The sequence below is a fragment of the Mytilus edulis genome, chromosome 7 (genome assembly GCF_963676685.1).
Source record: "Mytilus edulis chromosome 7, xbMytEdul2.2, whole genome shotgun sequence".
NCBI classification, from domain to species: Eukaryota; Metazoa; Mollusca; class Bivalvia; order Mytilida; family Mytilidae; genus Mytilus; species Mytilus edulis.
In genome coordinates this window covers 17,794,661-17,816,865 of record NC_092350.1, presented here as the reverse complement: position 1 = coordinate 17,816,865, position 22,205 = coordinate 17,794,661, and the positions used below count along the sequence as shown (strand labels likewise).

At 33.1% G+C, this 22,205-nt stretch overlaps 1 protein-coding gene across 1 annotated transcript; it reads right to left on the bottom strand.

Annotated features, from left to right (window-relative positions):
• Window positions 1-6,118: 6,118 nt before the first annotated feature.
• Window positions 6,119-6,863, bottom strand: LOC139482995 (uncharacterized). The gene is made up of 2 exons (XM_071267024.1): window positions 6,723-6,863; window positions 6,119-6,679 (listed from the first exon to the last, which is right to left on the bottom strand). The coding sequence occupies exons 1-2, from the start codon at window positions 6,861-6,863 to the stop codon at window positions 6,119-6,121; spliced, it is 702 nt and encodes a 233-aa protein (XP_071123125.1).
• Between the last annotated feature and the right edge of the window lie 15,342 nt (window positions 6,864-22,205).

Sequence of the window (22,205 nt, the reverse complement as noted above, 5' to 3'; positions counted from 1 at the left end):
TTTGATAGTTAAAGATTTAAACTCTTGCAAAGTTTTTTAATCTAACTAAATTTCAGAATTTAAAATAGTGTAATGTTCAACTTAACCTGCATTTTTTCATTGAATTGTCAAATTTCAAAAGATGTCCAATGCTACTTGAAGTTGAATGTCGAAGAGTCTATATGATATACTAGGATCAGTTTTCATATTTTCATGAACTACAATGTATATGTTATCTAGCTCTATATGATCGATTTATGGCATTTTTTATCTTTTCTTTGTCACACGTTATCAAAATTACGAGACAGGGTTACATGTAAACTATCCAATTGCAAGGACTCTCAAGTATACATTGCAGACTGAGTAGCTATATGTGAATTAAGATTAAAACATTTAATATTCAATATTCAGGGGCGGTTGGCTAAACCTCTATGCTTCGTGAGAATATAGGAACTGAAGTCGAAGTTTTTTTCTGACACATCTGTAAAAGGTAACAAAAAACAACTTCAATACATAAACAATCTGCTTAATTTATACACATTATAAACTTAGAACGATTTAGAGTTTGTCATACCGTATACATTGCAAAATTATAACAAATATTTTTCTTCTTCTATATGCTGAATAAAAAAGCATAAAAGAGCAGCAATGATGAGCAAATTTAGTACTCCAAATTATCGTTTATATTCATTTACAGAGCAATATTTGACTATGATATGTCAACCTGTCAACTTTATGAGAATGCTGAGTAGAATCTACAAATTGCTATGATTCAGGATATAAACTTATATTTTTTTCAATGATCTTGTGTGAAACTAAATCGCTCGTGTACTCACAGGTCATGTTCTGCGTATGTGTTTGTTTGATAGAAGTTTAATGTCACTTTGAACACCATATGATTCAATTGGTGATTTTACGGTCTTAAATGCAGTTTTACTGGCGACACGTCAAAGCAAAATTAACGCTGGAAACTCTTCATGACAGTACTGTTATTCCGATGAAAATGCATTACAAAAAGAAATAATACGTTAAAGCTTGAAAAAAATGTATAAATTTGTGGAACAAAAAATCCAGGAAATTGCATGTATGATTTTGGTTAAACGTGACTTCATGCAAAGGAAAATTTACAACCTGAAAGTTATAACTTTATCTGTACGATTCAAATTTGGATAAAATCGCATCAAAACGTCATTTTTGTGGTAGGTCTTGTTTTGTTTAGATAATATTGAAGAAATCAAAATATTTTTTTATGTTTAAGTTTAAACATATTTATTTATAGTGGATTGGGAAACAAGTTTTACAGCTTATTTTAATCCCTTTCGTGTGAGTGCTGCCTTGTAGCGGCATTAGCCTGCTCTCTTTCGAAATCTACAAGGGTGTTTTTACGTGCAAGAGATATGACTCTCTCTCTCTTAACACGAGTAAGTCATTTATCGTCCCGTACCCACGGACTATCATCGTTTCCTCATTCCAAATTTGTTGATCCAATAAATTCAAAATAGCTGGTCCCTCCTTAGTTACGTGTGGCCAACTTTGGAGTTGACGGTAGCTTTTAGCCAATGAAAAAAAAAACAAGTTGCTTTCTTTAAAAAAAAAGAAAAGCAATACATGAACCTAAGACCGCTGAATGCTGGGTCACCAAAAGATTATTGCTGAATTTGTGTTTGCTTTTGAATTGAAATAATTGACTGTAAATAGAAGAAGCCAGTTGAAAGTATATATTTACAGCTTTTATTTGAATAGTTATTTTACAGCTCGACTATTTTAATTATTACTTGGGAATGTACTTAATTTTTCCGATTATAACCCTTTAGCAAATCCTACTAACCGGATGACTTATGCAAATTGCACAAACCTATCGCAATATAAATTTATGCACTCAGTTTGCTTTATAATCTGGAATTATGGATGCATTTATTTCATCTATCATATCTTTATATTTTGTTTCCTACATGAATGCCTTTATATTCTTAACTCGTATTTGAAGCTGTCTTGGCATGCAATTGATTGGGACCTCTAATGAAGAGACTTATTTTGGATTCATAAAACATCTCAAATTTTAAGATTTCCTGATTTTACTTAAATCAATTCAAACATTCTACAGGGAAACTTAGTTTTGCCGAAGAATTTCTTAATTCAGAAGTTTATGAATACCTGTACACACTTTCAAAAATAACCAGTGTATATAAAAAGGTATGTAGATATAAAAAACGCCAGACACGAGTTAAAAAGTCAAAGGTTATGATAGGACAGTGACTCAAAAAAGAAACAAAAGAGAAACAACTCGAGGTCAGAATACCGTTAGTAATGATGACCGTGCTTGAAAGTCACATGTAAAGCTCTTTCTGCCGTATCCTGAATTTAGATAACAAAAACGAAAATAAGCTCTCACAAGTGAATTTAATAGTATTACATGCAAGTAGTATTTTAGCGCGCGAAATAGTAAATAGAAAGCATCTCATTGATACTCAGAGGAAAATAATACGCATTTGCGTCATCACATATCTCAATCTAATATTGAATTCGAATTTCAAACGACCTACATTAAATGTTTTGATTCCGGATTCATTGACATTTTATCCGGAATTTTTGAGAACGCAAACCGATAGTGTGCTTTTGAAATGTGATCTATAATGCGAATGAATCAAGACGTGTAGGATAGTTGGACACACAATGAATACAAATTTCAAAACCGTACCATGATAGCACAAATATGTCGATGCTATAAGGTTAAACTATCAAAACGAACAAACTAAAATTGAATTAAAATTTTATAATAAATTAACGTTCCTGTTAGTATTTTTTTTTCAAATTCTTTTGAATATTACATATAATGTCAATAAACACGAACGTCAAGTATTTACGTATGGACATTTTATTTATCGAATGAATCTATTTTTAAATTCTATTACCTTCCACTATGTAAATATATTACCGTATACAAAATATAAGCAAATACTTCTAAATCCATACTAACAGTATAAAATAATCAACATTATGGTTGAAATTAAATGTAGTTGTGATTATTGTAAATTATTTTAACGGTTGTTGTGAGCTTCAAGGATTTAAAATCATGCTTTATGAATTGAAAACACACAAGTATTTTTATTCACGACCGTTTAAAATTTAAATATTTAATAAATTGATCTTACTTTCCGTTTTATCGATATATTACAATACACAAAAATAAATAATAATTACTCATAAAACCTAAATACTAAAATGGTATGAAATATTTAACGTAGAAGTATAATGATTATTGTTTATACACATTTTTTATTGTAGGATGCAAGAATTTATTTAGATTTAATTTTTATGTTTCCTTTACAAATGAATATTTAAAAATACCAAAGCAGAGTATCTTGTCATATAAAATACTTATTTCTTAATTGCAACTCTGAAAATATTTCAATCATTGTTAAGTTTCTTCAGAAACATAAATACAGTATATATTTTATATATATTTCTTTGATTCCGATTGTATTAAATACTTTTAATAAGAGTATTATCTTTCTGTTTTCCGATCTAAATATTAATATTTTAACCAGAATGTTCTCTCCCGTAAGTTTATGATGAAATACACAGTAATTCCGTGGTTAAATCTTCAAACATAATTAGTTTACATGTTATCGAGACAACAGACAATACCACGTTATAATTGACACAGATACACACAGTGTACAGTGGTCGTTTTAAAACAAACATAATTGCGTCGTCAAGGGCCACCAAGGGACCATATCAAAGACGTAGATAACAACCTGTTAAGACCTGTATAAATGACCGAAAACTTTAGAGACGTTCCGAGAATTTTGACTTCCGGCCGAGAGATATCGAGTGGCCCATAGACACATCCAAAACTCGCCAATATATAAGCATGAACCCCTCAGGGGGTTCATGCAATTATGCCATAAAAATGGCATAAGAGTTTGGGATTTTTTATTTTCAACATCTGTTGCACGCCGCCTCCAGGATAGGTTATGTACTAATAAACTAATCATTTACTAATGTACTGTGTATATATACATTTCAGGTATCAGTCATCACTAAAGATATAAACATAGGAAGATGTTGACTCTCATTTATGACTGATACTGTTACTAACAGCTGAAAAACAGTAAATTTACAATGACTGTTCTACAGTGCACTATAGACATCTGTAATTGGAAATCTCAGGACCTGGATGAATCATTTGCTGCTCTGCTCAAAACCACTGCTCTACAGATTTATGACAGAACCGTTCACCCACCTCTAGTTAAACCAGCATCAAACAAATTGAAATTGGACCCACCTACTATAGCTGCAGGATGTGATCCAGATCAATGGTCAGCATTCACCAGACAGTGGAAGATGTATAAAACAGGGATGGCGATCACAGACAATGTCTTACCTACAGCCATTTTCTACTGCTGTGACACTAATCTGCGTACATATATTATGCGTGACCTTCAAGGTGATGTTGCCATTATAATAGAGACAGATCTTTTAAAGGCAACCAAAAGGCTGGCCGTCAAAGAAGGGAGCAAACTGGTCCAACGCATAAAATAGAACAGAATGACTCAATCACCTGGGTCAAATATCAGATTTTTTTGGCCAGTCTCAGAGGCCAAGCATCACTCTGCCAGTATAAAGCAACGTGCAAAGAATTAGGTTGCAACCATATATTTGATTATTATAGTGATGGGATAATCAAGGACAATTTAGTACGAGGTATTGCAGACCCAGAAATTATGTCTGACCTGCTAGGTGACTCCAAGACCGATAGAACACCAGAAGAGACTGTATCATGAATTGCTCAGAAAGAACAGGGTAAAGCAACAAGGAGTGCAGTAGGAGATTCAGGTAGTGCCATAAGTGCCCCATGTGAAACTCAAAAATGACCCCAGGCAGCTGGAGCCAAATGTTGGGCTTGTGGAATGCCTTCACGAAACCTCTTGATAAATTAGTAAATGAGAGTCAACATCTTCTTAGGTTTATATTTTTAATAATAATGATGACTGATACCTGAAATGTATATATATATATATATATATATATATATACAGTACATTAGTTAATGATTAGTTATCTCCTCCCCGAGGACAAGTTGTTTTGGATATGAAAAAAACTTAAACAAATAAATTAAAGTCTATAAGAGAATAAATCTTCACGAATGTTCTGTTAAAGTCTTCCGGACGCGAACAATATTAAACGTATGATGTCCTTTCACAATTTTAAACACAAAGTGTCTAGATTCACTTATCAATGTCTATGTATAATTCGCTAATCAGTTGCTGATTCGTCAATGTTATGTTCTGTTGTGTTGCGGCGGCTCGGTCTTCGTGGTGTCAAAAGTTCCTTTTCGCCAGCTTTATTGTGTGGCTGAAGACGGGATAGAGCACGTGGTATCTTGGACAAAGAAGGTACATCTGGTTCAGGGGTGTGATGGTATGACTAGTCCAAATCTATTTGTGTAGGCTGTTGAATTGTCTGAGTCGCCTGTTTTGGAGTGTGGACTATAGTTTGTGTCTCATTCAGTGTAGCTGGTTGACTTAAGATTTTTGTTAAAGACACTGAAATCTTGGGTACTTGTGGCTGTGTCGTCTTGGATGTAGTTGGAGAGTTCAAGATTACTTCTTGCTGTTGAACTGCAGCAGGTGCCATCAAAGTACCTTGTGTTTGGTTGGTTTGAAAAGGATTGAACTTTCGAAGGTGTTGGCGGTTGCGGATAGTTACTCAACCTGTGCCTTCTACACTTATAACATACTGGTGGTATCAGCGTACTTCAACAACTGTTTCTGTATGTTCGTTCCCATCTCCTGGGATGGTTGCCTACCAAGTTTTGTATGTAAACATGATCTCCAACCTGTAGTGTTGGCAGTGATGAGTGTGTTCATTTCACCGTTCATGTTCCCTTGAATGACGTTTGGCAAGAGCCATCTCTCGATGAGACATTAACTCCGTCCATGTTTCGTGCGGAGAATATCTACCCATCAGTATGGGAATGGCATCACGCATGGGTCGTCCAAACAGAATCAATGCCGGTGAGGCTTTTGTCTCTGGATCAACCGAATTTCTGTACATCAGTAAGGCTCTCTGGAATTTGTCAACATCCAGAGACCAACAACAGTACTGTTGTTCACTTGCATGCGTTTTACTGTTTTTACTGCCATCTAAAAAACTCTTGAGTCTTCCCTGCCGTGAACCTCGGACCTCCATCAGACGTCAACTCTTCTGGGATGCCAAATGTCACGAACGTCTCACGAAGTCTCTTGTCAAGTCCTTCCCTGCCTGATTCAGACTTGTATACCATTTGCCAGTTGGAATATCTGTCAACAATAACTACATAGTCATTACTGTTATATGTAAAGTAGTCACTGCAAATCATCTGGAATGGATAATCTTGAGGTGTTATTTCAAATGGTGGCTGCATAGGGTTTGACTTGGCCATCTGATGGCAGTAAACACACTGGTCTCTCACCCGGGCATTATCTACTGTGATCTCAGAGTCCATGGTCCTCGCACACATAGTGCTGACTCCTTGGTGGACTGCGTGTAAAGCATTGAGTACTGGTTTGCGAAGAGCTGGTGGTAATATATAACAATTCGTTGGCCCATAAGAACTACACCATCCAAGGTGCATAAACTGGATGCAAAGCGATGGTAAGGACGCAAGTCTGTTGGTAGCTCCTTGTAGTCTTCTGGGAACCCTGCTTCCAGCTGCCTAACGAAATTAACAAATGTAGGGTCTGATGCAGTGGCCTCACGAACCATGCCCCAAGTAACAACGTGATAACAGCATTCAAGGCACAATTGGCAGCAGCGACTGTGGAGGCGTCATTAGCTGTGTCATTATCCTCTGTATGTAGACATAGACTGGTAAGTGTATCATAATAATGAGCAGTCATGTTAACTAGGGAATCTAAGTTCAGGTGCTTAACCAGGTAAGTTCTGGTGGTCCAACAGGCTACCGTGATGCAGCATCTGGTCCAAGGTTCTTTCTGCCTGGTACATGAAGAATTGTTAACCTGTACCCCAATGTTTTCTCTTTGAGGTTGAGGAGTCGTCTGTTATCGATGTCTGTGAGTGATCGATCGTTCAGAATCTGGAGTAGTGGTTTGTGGTCAGTTGCAACAAGAAGGTCTTTGCAACCAAGAACAAGGTAGCGTGTTTGGTGAAGTGCATACACAACAGTCATGGCCTCACCTTCATTAGGAACATATCTGCTTTCTGCTGGATGTGTCAATCTGCTGCCAACCAGACATAGTTTCCAACCCTCATTACAACAGGTAGGGGTTTTACTTGAGCACTGACAGTACTTCTGCATAAAAAAGAACCCAATTCCGTCAACAGACAAGTCGGTAGCTAGGCATGTCATGCGATCAGGGTCAAAAAGACAAACACCTTCCTTAATCTCCTAAATAATGATCTCTTTGGATTTGTAAAATACTTCATCTAATTCATTTGTCCAGCAGAATGTTGTGATGATTTTAATAGAGCACGAAAAGGTTTCATCTGTCTTGCCATGGCAAATGCATATGCTCCTTGGTTTATAAGCCCAAACCAAGCTCATGCGCCAGTAATGTCAGCTGGTCTTGCGAATTTGCTAATTGCATCTAGAAACTTAGTACTTGGTCGTATGGTTGTTAGGGTGATTGTAAGTCCTGCAAAATTGACTGTGTATTGAGCAAATTGAAACTTCTTTGTGTTTAATGTAATGCCGTTACGACCACACAGGTCGAGCAATTCACAGGCTTGAAAAAATGCTGCTTCAATGAAGTTCGCCCACATACATGTGTCATCCACACATTTAACCTTGTCGTTGAAATTTGATATTATAGCATAAAATCGTTGATTATAAGCGTCATCACTGGCCATGAATCCCTGTACCTGTAGCGCACCCCTGGTGTGATGAATGTTGTGAAATGGCGATCTTCTTCACGAATAGGCACTTTATCCTGCCAATGGATAGGAACAAATGCCGGTTTGTGGACGGCTACTGGTGTGGCATTAGGATCAACATGTAGTTGGAGAGGCTCATAATTCATAAGCGGTAGAGGTTGATGTTCACAGACATTAAAAATGTTGTAGCACCATAGTAATATAGAAGCCACTCTTTTAGTGAATCTACATGTTCCTCTGTGGCCTTCAGACCGGGTGGTAAAGATGTGGGAACAGGTGGTGATAAAGGTAAACGTCTAGGACAAGACCAGGTTACTTCTTCAGAGTTTTCTATAGATGCATCAATGTTTGGAGATTTAACTGTTGACACATTAGGAAATTTTCGATTTTTGGTTCAAATTCCAAAGGAACGTAGAACACACATCTGATAATCCAGGATGTATTCCTTGGAAAGTACGGAGCGGTTATATATTGAACACCAGAATTTTCAAAACCTTATTTATTAAGCTGTTTATTTCAATGTGAATAAAGCACAACACTATGTTTTGGGGCTTTATCTGCGAGGACAACAACATATGTGTAATGAAGAAAGTACAGGTGTTCGCAATATAGATTGAAGCATCATGGTTATTCATAGATATTTTCAGGTTTGTCAATTCTAATGTGTATCAACGACTGTAAAGCCTTAATCCATCCAGAAAGATTATCTATGCGTTCTTTCTTAATACTCTGCTGAATCCATCAGTATTTTAAAGTTGTGTTTCCAATTTATGGATAAAGGCTGACGATATTTCTAGCTTTTGGATAAATAATTTCGCAGAGAACTGTTATCGACAATGTTGAGGTCACTAGACCTTTCGGGCCTTTGGATAAATTGTTTTTCAGAGAACTGTTATTCAAAATCTTTAGGTACCAGTACTTTCGTGGCCAGTCAGATTATATATGAATGGGAAATAGAGCACAACAGGTGTAATCCTGATGTTAAGATATACTCATCATAGATAAGGACTAAATTTTGTATATACGCCAGACGCGCGTTTCGTCTTCAAAAGACTCATCAGTGACGCTCGAATCCAAAAACGTTAAAAAGGCCAAATAAAGTACGAAGTTGAAGAGCATTGAGGATCAAAATTCCTAAAAGTTTTGCCAAATCCAGCTAAGGTAATCTATGCCTGAGGTAGAACAGCCTACTTGAAGAAATCTTGGATATGGACTGATCTTTAAAATAGGGATGTATTTGTCACCGAACTATTCATGGTTTATTGCCACATTGGATGCATCGGTACCAGTGTTGGCAAAGGAAGCTTTGAAAAGAATCTTCTCCCTTTCGTTTTTTCCAAACCAGGTTTTAAAAGTCCCGACTAGCAACATCTGAGATGATAGCTGTTATTAGTTATTGTTTTGAATGGGGCGTGTAACAGTGGTTTCAAAACATAAGTTGAATGGGAAAAGAAGTTTTGAAAGGGGTAGTGAATAAAGTTAAATAGATGACTATATGTATGAATATATTTTACGAAAACGGTTAATTAAAAGTATACTTACCAAACAGTAAAAGTAAACACAGCATATCAAGTAAAACTATCAACTGAAAGCAAACAGATACTTAAAGATTTCAATGACGCCTCAGCTGTACTTACTGTTACGTCATGAGTCTTACATTTCCAGGTTATTTTTTCTTTATTTTGCTCAAAATAGATAACCGTACTTTTAAAATACTGAAAACAGATAATGATCATTTAAATGAGAAATAGAGATCAGTGATTTAAAAACAAGTTAACTAAAAAACCAACAACAATAACAAACATCTGGCTTCCGAAGCTACACAAAACCCCTTACAAATATAGATTTATTTCGTCTTCAAGCCATTGTTCAACTACTAAATTGTCTATTCTTCTTACCAGCACACTTGGTACAATTAAAAACCTGATAATAAATTGTTAAAATAAGGCCTTCGAAAATAGTGGAATAAATTACTTTTGGAGTGTCAAGAACTCGTTGGAAGTACTTGATAAATTGCATGCTTATATTGGTGATTTTGAATCTGTTCAAAGTTTTGATTTTTCTACCCTGTATACCACATTGCCTCACATTCTCATTAAGAAAAAAATCACACACCTAATTAAATGGGCATTCAAAAAATCAGAATGTGAATATATATGTTCAAACTCTTTTAGGTCATTTTTTAGTAGCAATAAACAAAAAAACTATGTTAATTGGACATGCTTTGATACTATATATGCCCTTGAATTTTTACTTGATAACATTTTTGTTCGCTTTGGGGATTCCGTATATCGTCAGATTATCGGAATTCCAATGGGGACTAACTGTGCACCACTTATTGCGGACCTGATTTTGTATTGTTATGAGTTACAATTTATGACAAAAATAAGCAAAGACCCATCGAAACAACATCTGATAAACAAATTTAATAATACTTTTAGATATTTGGATGATATTTTGGCTCTCAATAATGACGACTTCAGTATGTATATTAATGAAATTTATCCTGTTGAACTTACTTTAAATAAAGCTAATACTAACAATGACCACTGCCCTTTTCTCGATCTTGATATCTATATCACTAATGGAAAGCTGAATACTAAAATTTATGATAAAAGGGATGATTTTTCATTTCCTATCGTTAATTATCCGTTTTTAGATGGTGACGTTCCCTTGTCACCATCTTACGGTGTTTATGTATCTCAACTTGTACGATTCGCTCGTGTATGTAACAATGTTTTAGATTTTAACGAGAGAAATTTATGTATTACTGAAAAATTATTACACCAGGGTTTTCGATATCACAAACTAGTCAAAACATTTACTAAATTTTATCATCGGTATAAAGAAATCATTCGTAAATATAGCTCAACATGCAGACTTCTAATACGTTCAGGTATTTCACATCCAATTTTTTATGGAAATATTCTTTATAAAGCACAAAGGTGTCAGTATTCACCTCAGAAACTTACAAAACCTTTGAATAGACTTATTAAGAAGGAATATATTTACGATATTGTTGTCAAGTCATTAAAGATTGTATATTTTGGCGTTAATATTGAGTCACTGATAAGGTCTTTGCATCGGAACTAAACACATTTATTCTAAAAACAGTTGTTGGCATGACACGGGTTATGTTCTTCTCATATATGTTATGATGGTATGATACTAAACCCCTAACGGGAAGGATTGTGCCTGATGTTCATATGATGAAATCATAATCTTTCAGTCAGTTTAATTGAAGTCTGGAGCTGGCATGTCAGTTAACTGCTAGTAGTTTGTTGTTATTTATGTATTATTGTAATTTTGTTTATTTTCTTTGGTTACATCTTCTGACATCAGACTCGGACTTCTCTTGAACTGAATTTTAATGTGCGTACTGTTATGCGTTTACTTTTCTACATTGGTTAGAGGTATAGGGGGAGGGTTGAGATCTCACAAACATGTTTTACCCCGCCGCATTTTTGCGCCGGTCCCAAGTCAGGAGCCTCTGGCCTTTGTTAGTCTTGTATTATTTTAATTTTAGTTTCTTGTGTACAATTTGGAAATTAGTATGGCGTTCATTATCACTGGACTAGTATATATTTGTTTAGGGGCCAGCTGAAGGACGACTCCGGGTGAGGGAATTTCTCGCTACATTGAAGACCTGTTGGTGACCCTCTGCTGTTGTTTTTTATTTGGTCGGGTTGTTGTCTCTTTGACACATTCCCAATTTCCATTCTCAATTTCATCTGTAAACAACTGAAGTTAACATTGAGTAAACATCAACCTTTATAAAAGATATAATCCTTGTCCTTTTGTAACTGTAGTAAATATATAAACTGTCTTGTATTACAACGTTCTGGGATTAAATTGCGAGATTGGTAAGTACAAACAACTATATTGAATACGCATGAATGAGTATTTTGTTTACATTTTGTGATCAAATTATAACATTTTTTTTTTCTTCCATATTCTAAATAAAAAAGCATAAAAAAGCAGCAAGGATCAGAAAATTTAATACTCCTAATTAGCGTTTATAATTCATTTACTGAGCAATATTTGACTATGACATGTCAACCTGTCAACTATACGAGAATGATGAGTAGAACCGAAAAATTGCTATGGTTCAGGGTATTAACTTATTTTTCTTCAATGATATGTGATCTTGTGTGAAACTAAATCGTTCGTGTACAACCAGGTCATAGCCTACGTATTTGTTTATTTGATAGAAGTTTAATGTCACTTTGAACACAATAGGAGTGATTTTATAACGGTCAGTTTTTTTGGTGGACATGAAAACATATGGGTATACAAAGAAAAGGGGAAGAAGTAGTACCTCTCGAAAGGAAACACATTTTATCCCAAATGAAATCAAAGTCTTAACCTCCTTCCAAAAAAACAGTAAAAAGGGTTGATCCCTCTCTTAATTTGTGTAGTATGATACCCTGAAGGCGGTCACTCAATAGCTACAATTGTTTGAACTCTAATTACTGAGCATTTGTTGAAATATGGGGTATTAAAAGAAAAACAGATAAATGAAAATCTTACAAAGTGTACAGTGTGAATGTAGGCCTTTATCGCGCCATCTCCTATTATTTCACTAAGATGAAGGCAATACAAGTCCTTGAGTGGATATAACGCATTTAAGATCTATATTAAAGGAATTTATCAAATTATAGACGAGTTTAAACTATAACAAACAAGAATGTATATCCCTGTTATGATTAAGAATTTCATTGATTAAGAATGTTAACAGCAACAACTTCAAGCTTGAAACAAGAAACTAAATAATTAATTGTATCCTTCTGTTTCTTAAAATATTACAAAATTTAATATTTGACAGAATTTTCAGAAATTGACCTTAGAATAATAAGGGAAGACAAAATGAGGAGGTACTGTAATAGATAATAAATGCAAAGGATCGAAGAAGGGGAAAAGCCATCTAGTTCTTTTTAATATGGAAACTAAACATTTTATAAAAAAAACCATCCCCATATTAGTCAACGAAAAAGGGGACCAAATTTGCAAACAAGATAAAATATTAGAAGAGGCCAAACGTTACTATAAAAAACTCGATACTGAAATAGAAAGCTTGAGTAAAGTAAATGCTAATCGCGAAATTCCTGATTCTGGTTTTGAAAAATTAAATGATACTTTAAAAGAATCGTTAGAGGGGAAGAATGAAAACAGTTCTGGGTCAAATGGTTTAACAAATGATTTTTTAAATTTTTTGGACCCATGTAGGATAATTTATTTTTCAGATCTATAATTTGTGGTTATTATAAAAGTGTGGAATTGTCAATACTTCAAAAGCAGGGTATTATCACTTGTTTACCAAAATGTGACAGTCCATGAAAAATTAGCGACCAATACATCTTTTGAATACAACAATTAAAGTATCATCAAGCTGTATACCAGACGTATAAAATCTGTTCTATTCATTATTTTTAACAGAATATCTTATCTCCCAATACGCAGATACATCAAATATACTTTACGGTACTCCCGAATCTCCAGATGCATCTCCTCGCTTACTATAAAAATACGCTGAAATTTCTGGTCTCCATATGAACTTCGAAAAAACAAAGGTGGTGTGGATAGGCCAAACAAAATATAGTCAAAACACTATGTGTTTAAAGTGGGGATTGTAATGGGGTTATGGGGTTCCAGTAGGTTTAAATTACTAGGAATACACTTTTCTGTCAATTTGCATGAAATGGAATTGTTGAACTATGGTCCTAGAATTTAAGAAATTGAAAATATAATAAAAAGTTGGTCTAAACAAACATTAACACCGGTTAGGAAAATTGTAATCGTCAAGACACTAATTATTTCAAATTGAACCATCTGTTTTTAACCATGCCAAAATACTTTAAAACACCTTACTAAAAAAAGTGTATTCATTTACGTGGGAAAAGGTACCCGACAAGATAATAAGTGAAATATTATTTTCTAAACACAAATAAGGAGTACTGAAAATGACAGATACTGGCAAATATATAATAGCTTTGAAACTAACATGGATTAGACGGTTGTTGAAAAACAACCCTAAACTAAATAAGCTATTCGAAAGTACTGAAAAGAATGGTATTAAAAACCTAGTTTATTTAGGCCTAAAAAAAAGATGTAAAATTCCTTTTCATAAGAGGCCTTTAAAGCTTGGACAGATTTGCTCTGGAATATTGAAATATTAAAATAGGAACAACATCTATTTTCTATAAAGACTGGGCAGATAAAGAGATCTTTTTGATTATTGATCTAGTAAACGACGAGGGAAAACTAATGACTTTTCAACAATTCTAAAACATTTATAAGATATAGACAAACATCTTACTTATAATGGGGGTAATTTCATCATTAAAAGCATATAAAAAAAGCTCTAATGAACCATATATCCATAAACAATCTTTGTAAAACAAAAGGACCAATTATTCTAGATAATATAAGAATATTTTGTTTGTCAAAAAAAGGCTCGAAATATATGTATAATAGTACTAAACTTAAATGTAAAGACAAGTGGTCCTTAACACTGAACAAAAGTTTTGATTGGAAAACCGTTCATAGTATGTCTTTTTACTCCACAAAAAGATAAAAACTCAACTTGTTCCAGTATAAAATAATAAACTGAGTCTTAGGCACAAATAAATGTGTATTCAAAATAAAAATTAAACAAAGCGTTTTATGTACTTTCTAAAATGAAGTCTCCGAAGATATTGAACACATATTTTGTAAATGCCATAAAATAGCAGATATGTTGATAAGACTCGGTGACTGATTTTATAACCAAACACAAATAGTTATTTCGTTTAAAATGGATATAATTTAATTCGGCAATCTAGGACATTCAGATAATACAATAAAGAAATAAATAATACTTTTATCAAATTTGTTATCTATAGAACACAAGTGTGTGGAAATCAAGTATATTTTACAGGTCTGAAAAATAATCTAAAAGAAAATCTAATACTAGAAAAGAATGTATTTTTTAAAATAAAGCCTCTTCACATTGCCAACCTTTAATGGGATCCCTAGCTTCCATTACTCAATAATTTACACTTAAACAAATAAGCATTATCCTATGTTATGTTACTGTGTTTATGGTTTTAGCCTTCTCCACACCACCATATATGTTTTATACAATATACAGTTATATGTTGATTATTGTTGTTTGTACTTGTTGTGTGCCTACAACTACATGTACGTTTTTTAATATTTAATATTTGTTTTGTGTTTGTATGATTTATTTACAATGGAAAACCAATTTTGCCAAATTTATCTAAAAGACACACGCTAGTTTTGACCAAAATACTGCTGCCAAAAATCAAAAGGAGTAGGTCCGGTAAGGGCAGATTTTGGCCCCACATTTCAGATTCATATTTAGTAGATTCAATTAATCTATGTGAAATATTTGAACTGATTTAGTCATTAAAGACGCTCACATTCACTCGTAAATATTATACGATTATACATGTACATATGTAGATGGCGTTATGGAGTATTTCGTGCACATATTAAAAAGGTGCTCAAAGATCAAAATTCATTCAAATTTGGAACTTTTTCTTACCTTAAAATGAAAATTTATCAGTTTGGTAAATATAAAATGTCACCAGTTATAATAATTTCCGCATTACGTATTTACAATGGAAGTAAAAAAACAACATGAATTCATACGTGCCGGTACAAATTATTTATCATTTAATGATTTCCGGATAGAACACTTGATAAAATATCCTCTATTTGTATGTCATCATATATAGCAAGTGACATCCATATATATAGAAATAACTGCATTTTGTAGGTTTTTTTTCAATTATTGATAATAAATCATGAAACGTACAAAAAGTCCATGTATATATGAAATATGGACTATTGTCAAGTTAAAAGTCATTTTCAAATTATTGTCTGAATGTCACACTAATAGCACATAGTGCATAACAAGGACCTGCATTTTCAAACATCATAGTAAGCTAAAATATGTGAATTATTCATAAATATACTTACATGGGGTTCCAGAAGGGCAGGTATACTTTATATAGGTTTTAAAGCATTCTAACTACGATTTTCCCAATCAAGCAGACTTTGGCTAATTTTCACTAAAAATTTCCCAGTACCCTATCTTGTGTAAGATTAAAGGAAGAAAATTGCTCCTTTAGAATTCATGATTTTTTTCAGCCAAATGTACAAACAATATTATTTGTGGAGAAGGCTTACAATAGGCTATGCCTGTTGCCCAATCCAGTTCAATTTATTTGAATAAAATACTATTTAAACTAACTTAAATATTATGGTTATACAGACATTGGCAGCTACTCGTCGACGAAATACAATAGACTGCTAAACCAAATGTTGAAAAACACAAGTGATACCAATTGATTTAGAGAAGGATCGCTTACTTGATCCAAGTGTAAGAAACATAATAGTTTTGGACACTTTTATATCGACATCAGCAAAAGATCCTAGAATAATTGACGACTTTTTAAAAACATATCATACACAGAGACAGAGTCGATTGTAATTAACAACCCCGTAAATCTTGTGTATTGCGTTGAATTGACTTTGTAAATTTGTGTAGTATGTAACAACGTATTAGATTTTAGCGAGAGAAATTTATGTATTAGACCACACCAATTTAATTCCTTGTTCGACGGACCCGCCCGCACCTATTTTTTTTAAAACAGATTTTTTAAAATTATTTTTATATTCCCGCATCCGAAAATGTAATCATGTCCATTTCCCGCACCGTTTTTTTTTTGTAAATATTATAAAAAGATATCAACATTTGTTTTTTAAAATCACATTCTAACCTGTTTATAATGATTTTAATCCTATAAGCACCCCATAACACTGTGTAAATATCTGTGAGAATATTTGTTTCAGCATCAAACATGGGGGTGCTCCGATATAAATATATAACAGCGGAATTACCTGTACAGAACAAAACATTGGTTTCTTTCTCCTTACTTATATTCCCTATCAAAAAATGTTCGTTGTTAGAATAAAGTACAAAGAACTTCGGAAGGATTTGCTTTCAACTGCAATTATATTGTATGCTGGCGAAACAAAACTATACATAGCCGCTGCATGTTTATGTACCTGTCCTAATGGATTCAGGGGCCTGTCGTTCAGCAGTTATCGTTTGTAGATGTGGTTCATTGGTATTTTCCAGTTTGGATATATAAATTAGATAGTTGGTTTTCCTGTTCGAATTGTGTACACCAATAACTGTGGGGTCCCTTAAAGCTTGCTGTTTGATCTGGATCAAAGCCCCTTATAAAAGGCCGTACTTTGACCTGTGTTTGTTATTATCAGGTTGTGAACAGCCCCTCCCTCAGACTTGACAAGGGGTAATTTTACTGTTATAGAAAAGAAAAAAGAAATACCAAGAATTTGTAATGCTACTACACAAAACTTTTGAAAATTTTGATTTTTTTACTTAAAAAGAGGAGAAATACATCATATTTTAAACAATTTTTCTAAAAGAGGGGTCCACTTATTTTGTATAATATTAAAGAATCATTAAATAAACTGTTTATAAGGTAAATGTGTTAACATGGTTAAAGTCCAGGAATATTAAAAAATTCTTGGACATGTTTTGACCATTTAATACAAGATAGATATATAGATCTTTGGGAACATATGAGCCCTTTTCTACTAAAAGATGTTTTTACAAAGAAATCTAAACTATTAAACGAGAAGACCTCATTTTTGGTGTCGCTTCTCTTCTTTCCACAATAAATTAATCAACACGACTCTGTGTCCTATATGTACAGTGCATAGTCGCATTTGTCGTCCATCCATATGATTATTCAGATTGAGTTATTTTGGGAGAAAAACGAGAAAAAAGGTGTCATACCACCAATTACTCCATCAAATTTAGAACGTATGTGAAAGTAGGCCTACTCGGACAAAAAAAAGTGCATTTGATGTCATTGTTCACCTAAACTAACCAACAAATTTGCAAAAATGAAAGTTTTGTTGAAAGAGAAATATATTAAGACCATTTTGAGCCAAAATTTACCTGTCTATGAGTTTGCATTAAAAATTGAGGATTAATGCGCTCCATAGTATACTAATTTAAGATTTCCAGAAAACCAGGGGTTATTTTTAGTGGTACCTCCTTTCGGAAGCTCTCTGCTTTCTTATATGATTTTGAATGTATGTTGAAAATTGACATGCAGAAAGGTGACACCTGTACAATTCAGGATATACCTAGTTTCTATGAAGTTAAACTTAAGGTAAAATATTTAGAAAGCTGTAAAAATTGCAAAATTTGGTTGAACAGATAGGGACTTTTAATTGGTGGTATGACACCTTTAAGCAAAATGCGGTGAAACATCAAAATCAGAAAACAATTGTTTTTTTTTTTTGTCTTAAGGTAGCATAATACAAAGATTTTTTTACTTCCAATCACTAACCTTTAAAATGCTGTAACTTTCTTATGAATGCATACAAAATAATAAAAGAGGTATATATAGATTGATAAAAGTTTAAACTTATAAATGAATGCAATATTCTTTATTATGCAATCATTATGTAATCAATTATTATGTAATTAGTGGCAAAATCTCGGTCAGTTTACTTGAACGAATTTAGCTCTTTCATCTCTTTAACTATACAGAAAATTTTAACAAAATCTTAATCAACACATTATGGGCTTCAAAAGGGTGTCTCAAATTGTCCATATGGTATTTCATTCTCTCATAAATCTCTAATTAGTGTGAACATCCTAACCACATTAAAGAAGATAATGTTTAATTAGGTGTAAAATTTGTTCTATTCATTCTATCTGAAATCTGAGACACCCTTTTGTAGATAATGGCCATAGGCACAATTAACATATAATAAAATCAATCCTCTAGGAATACCGATGAGGAAGCTAATTTCAATTGAAAGTGGAAATTTGAGGAAAAATATTTTAGACACAGTTAACATTATAATTGGTTACATAATTGTTGCATCATACTAACATTGCATTAATTTGAAAGAGTAATCTGTTAGCTATCCATAACTACCACTTTTGTAAATTTTCAAGCATTATTAAGAAAGTTACAGCATTTAAAAACTTGGGAGTTGGAGTTATAAAATCTTTGTATTGTGATACCTTAACTGATCATTTGAGATAATAGTAGCCACATTTCAATCTTTTTGGGGGCAAAATGTCACATATTGCAAATTTAGAGCCTAAAACTTGAGTTTGTCCTATTTTTAGCTTTTCCCATCCTGACAATATGCTTTTATTTATAAAATGTCCTAAATAATGTTATAAATGCACAGAAAGTTATTCTGTGGTGTTAAACATTGAAACATAAGTTGTTTACTATCCCCAAAAAAATTTTGTCATGCAGATTTAATGAAATTATTTGATTTTTACCCCTTATAGTATTGCGTCATACTATGTACTTGGCAGATAGCATGGCCTAATGTAAGCACTGCATGCAGAAACTCACAAAAGCACCATTTATTATTCCAAATGAATTTTTTATATCTGAAATTTTATTAACTGGTGTAAATAAACACAGTTAAATGACCAGGACTGCACTTTTGATCAATTTGTAGTACTTTACTGACACCAGATGAAAAAAAGGGGGGGTCAATATTCCTTGACACTTCAATACCTTGGATTTTTTACTAAATTCATTGCAAAAATTGTTGGAAGTCTTTAAAGAAGTAGAACAAACAAGAAAAAATCAGCAAACAATGATCTTGATATTGAAAGTTTATGTTCCTGTAGCCCAAAATGAAATTTTCAAGTATTTTCTATCAAAGTCATACATTACAAGCAGTTTAAACTGAGCTGTGAAATTTTTATTACAAGTCGCATAATGCTCAGATAGGCTGTTTTTAACTACAAATTGACAAAGGATTAAGAATAAAGCAAAATAAAAGATTTATAATCAACTTTTTTGTCTCTTTAGGTGTCATACCACCAATTACTCCATCAAATTTAGAACGTATGTGAAAGTAGGCCTACTCGGACAAAAAAAAAGTGCATTTGATGTCATTGTTCACCTAAACTAACCAATAAATTTGCAGAAATGAAAGTTTTGTTGAAAGAGAAATATATTAAGACCATTTTGAGCCAAAATTTACCTGTCTATGAGTTTGCATTAAAAATTGAGGATTAATGCGCTCCATAGTATACTAATTTAAGATTTCCAGAAAACCAGGGGTTATTTTTAGTGGTACCTCCTTTCGGAAGCTCTCTGCTTTCTTATATGATTTTGAATGTATGTTGAAAATTGGCATGCAGAAAGGTGACACCTGTACAATTCAGGATATACCTAGTTTCTATGAAGTTCAACTTAAGGTAAAATATTTAGAAAGCTGTAAAAATTGCAAAATTTGGTTGAACAGATAGGGACTTTTAATTGGTGGTATGACACCAAAAAGGCATCCGGAAATTGTCCCGTCATTGGACGAAATTTTAAGTCAGATTATACTTCCGGTTTGCGTTTTTCTGTATACTTTGAACAAACAAATAGTACGAATAAAGAATTGAAAGTAAATACACTTTATTTATATAGTAATATACAGATAAGCGCTAAAATTATTCATGTGAACTTTTGATACCTTTTCTGAAATTCTCCATTCATTAAATATTTTACAAAATTCATTGATTACAAAAAAAAAGATGTGGTATGATTGCCATGTTGAGACAACTCTCAACAAGAGACCAAAATGACACAGAAATTAACGACTATAGGTCACCGTACGGCCTTCAACAACGAGCAAAGCCCATACCGCATACTCAGCTTTAAAAGGTCCGAAATGACGATGTATAAAAATTCAAACGAGAAAACTAGCGGCCTTATTTATTTACAAAAAAGGAACGAAAAACAAATATGTAACACACAAACAAACGACAACCACTGAACTACAGGCTCCTTACTTAAATGTTCATAAGATACTAAACATGCTAAATGTATGTTATATTGAAATTGATAGAAAACCAAAAATTGGGAATTTTGGAAATGAAGGAGGAGGTATAAAACTTCTAACAACACTTTACATACTTTTAACTCCGCTCTGAATGCCCGCGATGTCGCGGGTGTGTTCTAGTATATTATGACTTTAAGATATTGACCCCTCAAAAAAAAGGATATTTACATTATAACATTAATGGGTTGTTCCCAACCTGATTATGACTTAATGTAGATGGAGAATTGGCCCATTGTATGTCACACATACATAGACCAGATTTAATTATACAATTATTTCTTGGTGAACATGGTGAACAGGGAAAAAATACTTCATAAATTAAAGAAATGTCACAGTACAAGTCATAAATATGAGTTTTAATATTGTCAAAACCTAGAATTTTATGTTTACAAAAAAAAATTATAATCGCTCGCCTTTACTTTTCCAGCTTCGCCTCAAAAATTTTCAAATCAAATATTTTTTTTTTTAATTTTCAAATCTCTCGCTCGCCCCAATTTTTGGAGTCCAAAAATCCGTAGAACAAGAAATTAAATTGGTGTGGCCTTACTGAAAAATTATTAAATCAGGGTTTTCGATATCATGAACTAGTCAAAACATTTACTAAATGTTATCTTCGGTATAAGCACTGGGGTAAAGCTAGTGACCGTAACTGCATTCACGGTCATCCCAAGATGTCGGATGAAAAATTAGGTCAGTTTCTGTATTGTCTGTTAAAGTGTTTCTATATCATTTTCTTTACAAATCATACATTGAAACGATGTAAATTTATAAAAGAATCACTCGGAAATCACAAATTACTTCCGAGAAATTTGCATGAAACGGGAAATTCGATTTGAAAAAATCGTTCAGATGACCGTAAATCATAATAAAAATATTTTCAATATGACCGTAACATAAAACAAGGATGACCGTGATTAGTAAAAAGATGACCGTAACTTGTAAAGGATGACCGTAATTTGTAAAGACTGACTGTAATTTATATAGGAAGACCGTAACTTTTATAGGATGACCATCAATTCTGAGAAATATCCGTATTGTATTCAAAGCTTTTTTGTTGAGTTTGTCGATATCAATAGGGGCTCGGTTAGCGGATATAAATATGTTTCATAATTATTTTTTTAAAACTATAATATAATTGGCCGTATTTTGGATTTATGACAATGATAGTAAATTGCATATTTCTCGTAAATAATGAAATATTTATTGATAACGACGTTAAAATTTTAACACAGATTGACAGCGATACGACGAAAATTTGAAGAAACATGAATGTGTCCCTAGTACACGGATGCCTCATCTACACTATCATTTTCTATGTTCATTGGACTGTGAAAATGGGATAAAACTGTAATTTGGCATTAGAATTAAAAAGATCATACCATAGGGAAAATGTGTACTAAGTCTCAATTTTATTTAACTTGAAGCTG

Excerpts from the sequence above, each read along its gene's own strand:
- LOC139482995 (XM_071267024.1), bottom strand. The coding sequence starts at position 6,863 with ATGACTGCTCATTATTATGATACACTTACCAGTCTATGTCTACATACA. Across the intron at positions 6,680-6,722 it reads TGTTACTTGGGGCATGGTTC|GCAGCTGGAAGCAGGGTTCC; the intron begins GTGAGGCCACTG and ends TAATTTCGTTAG.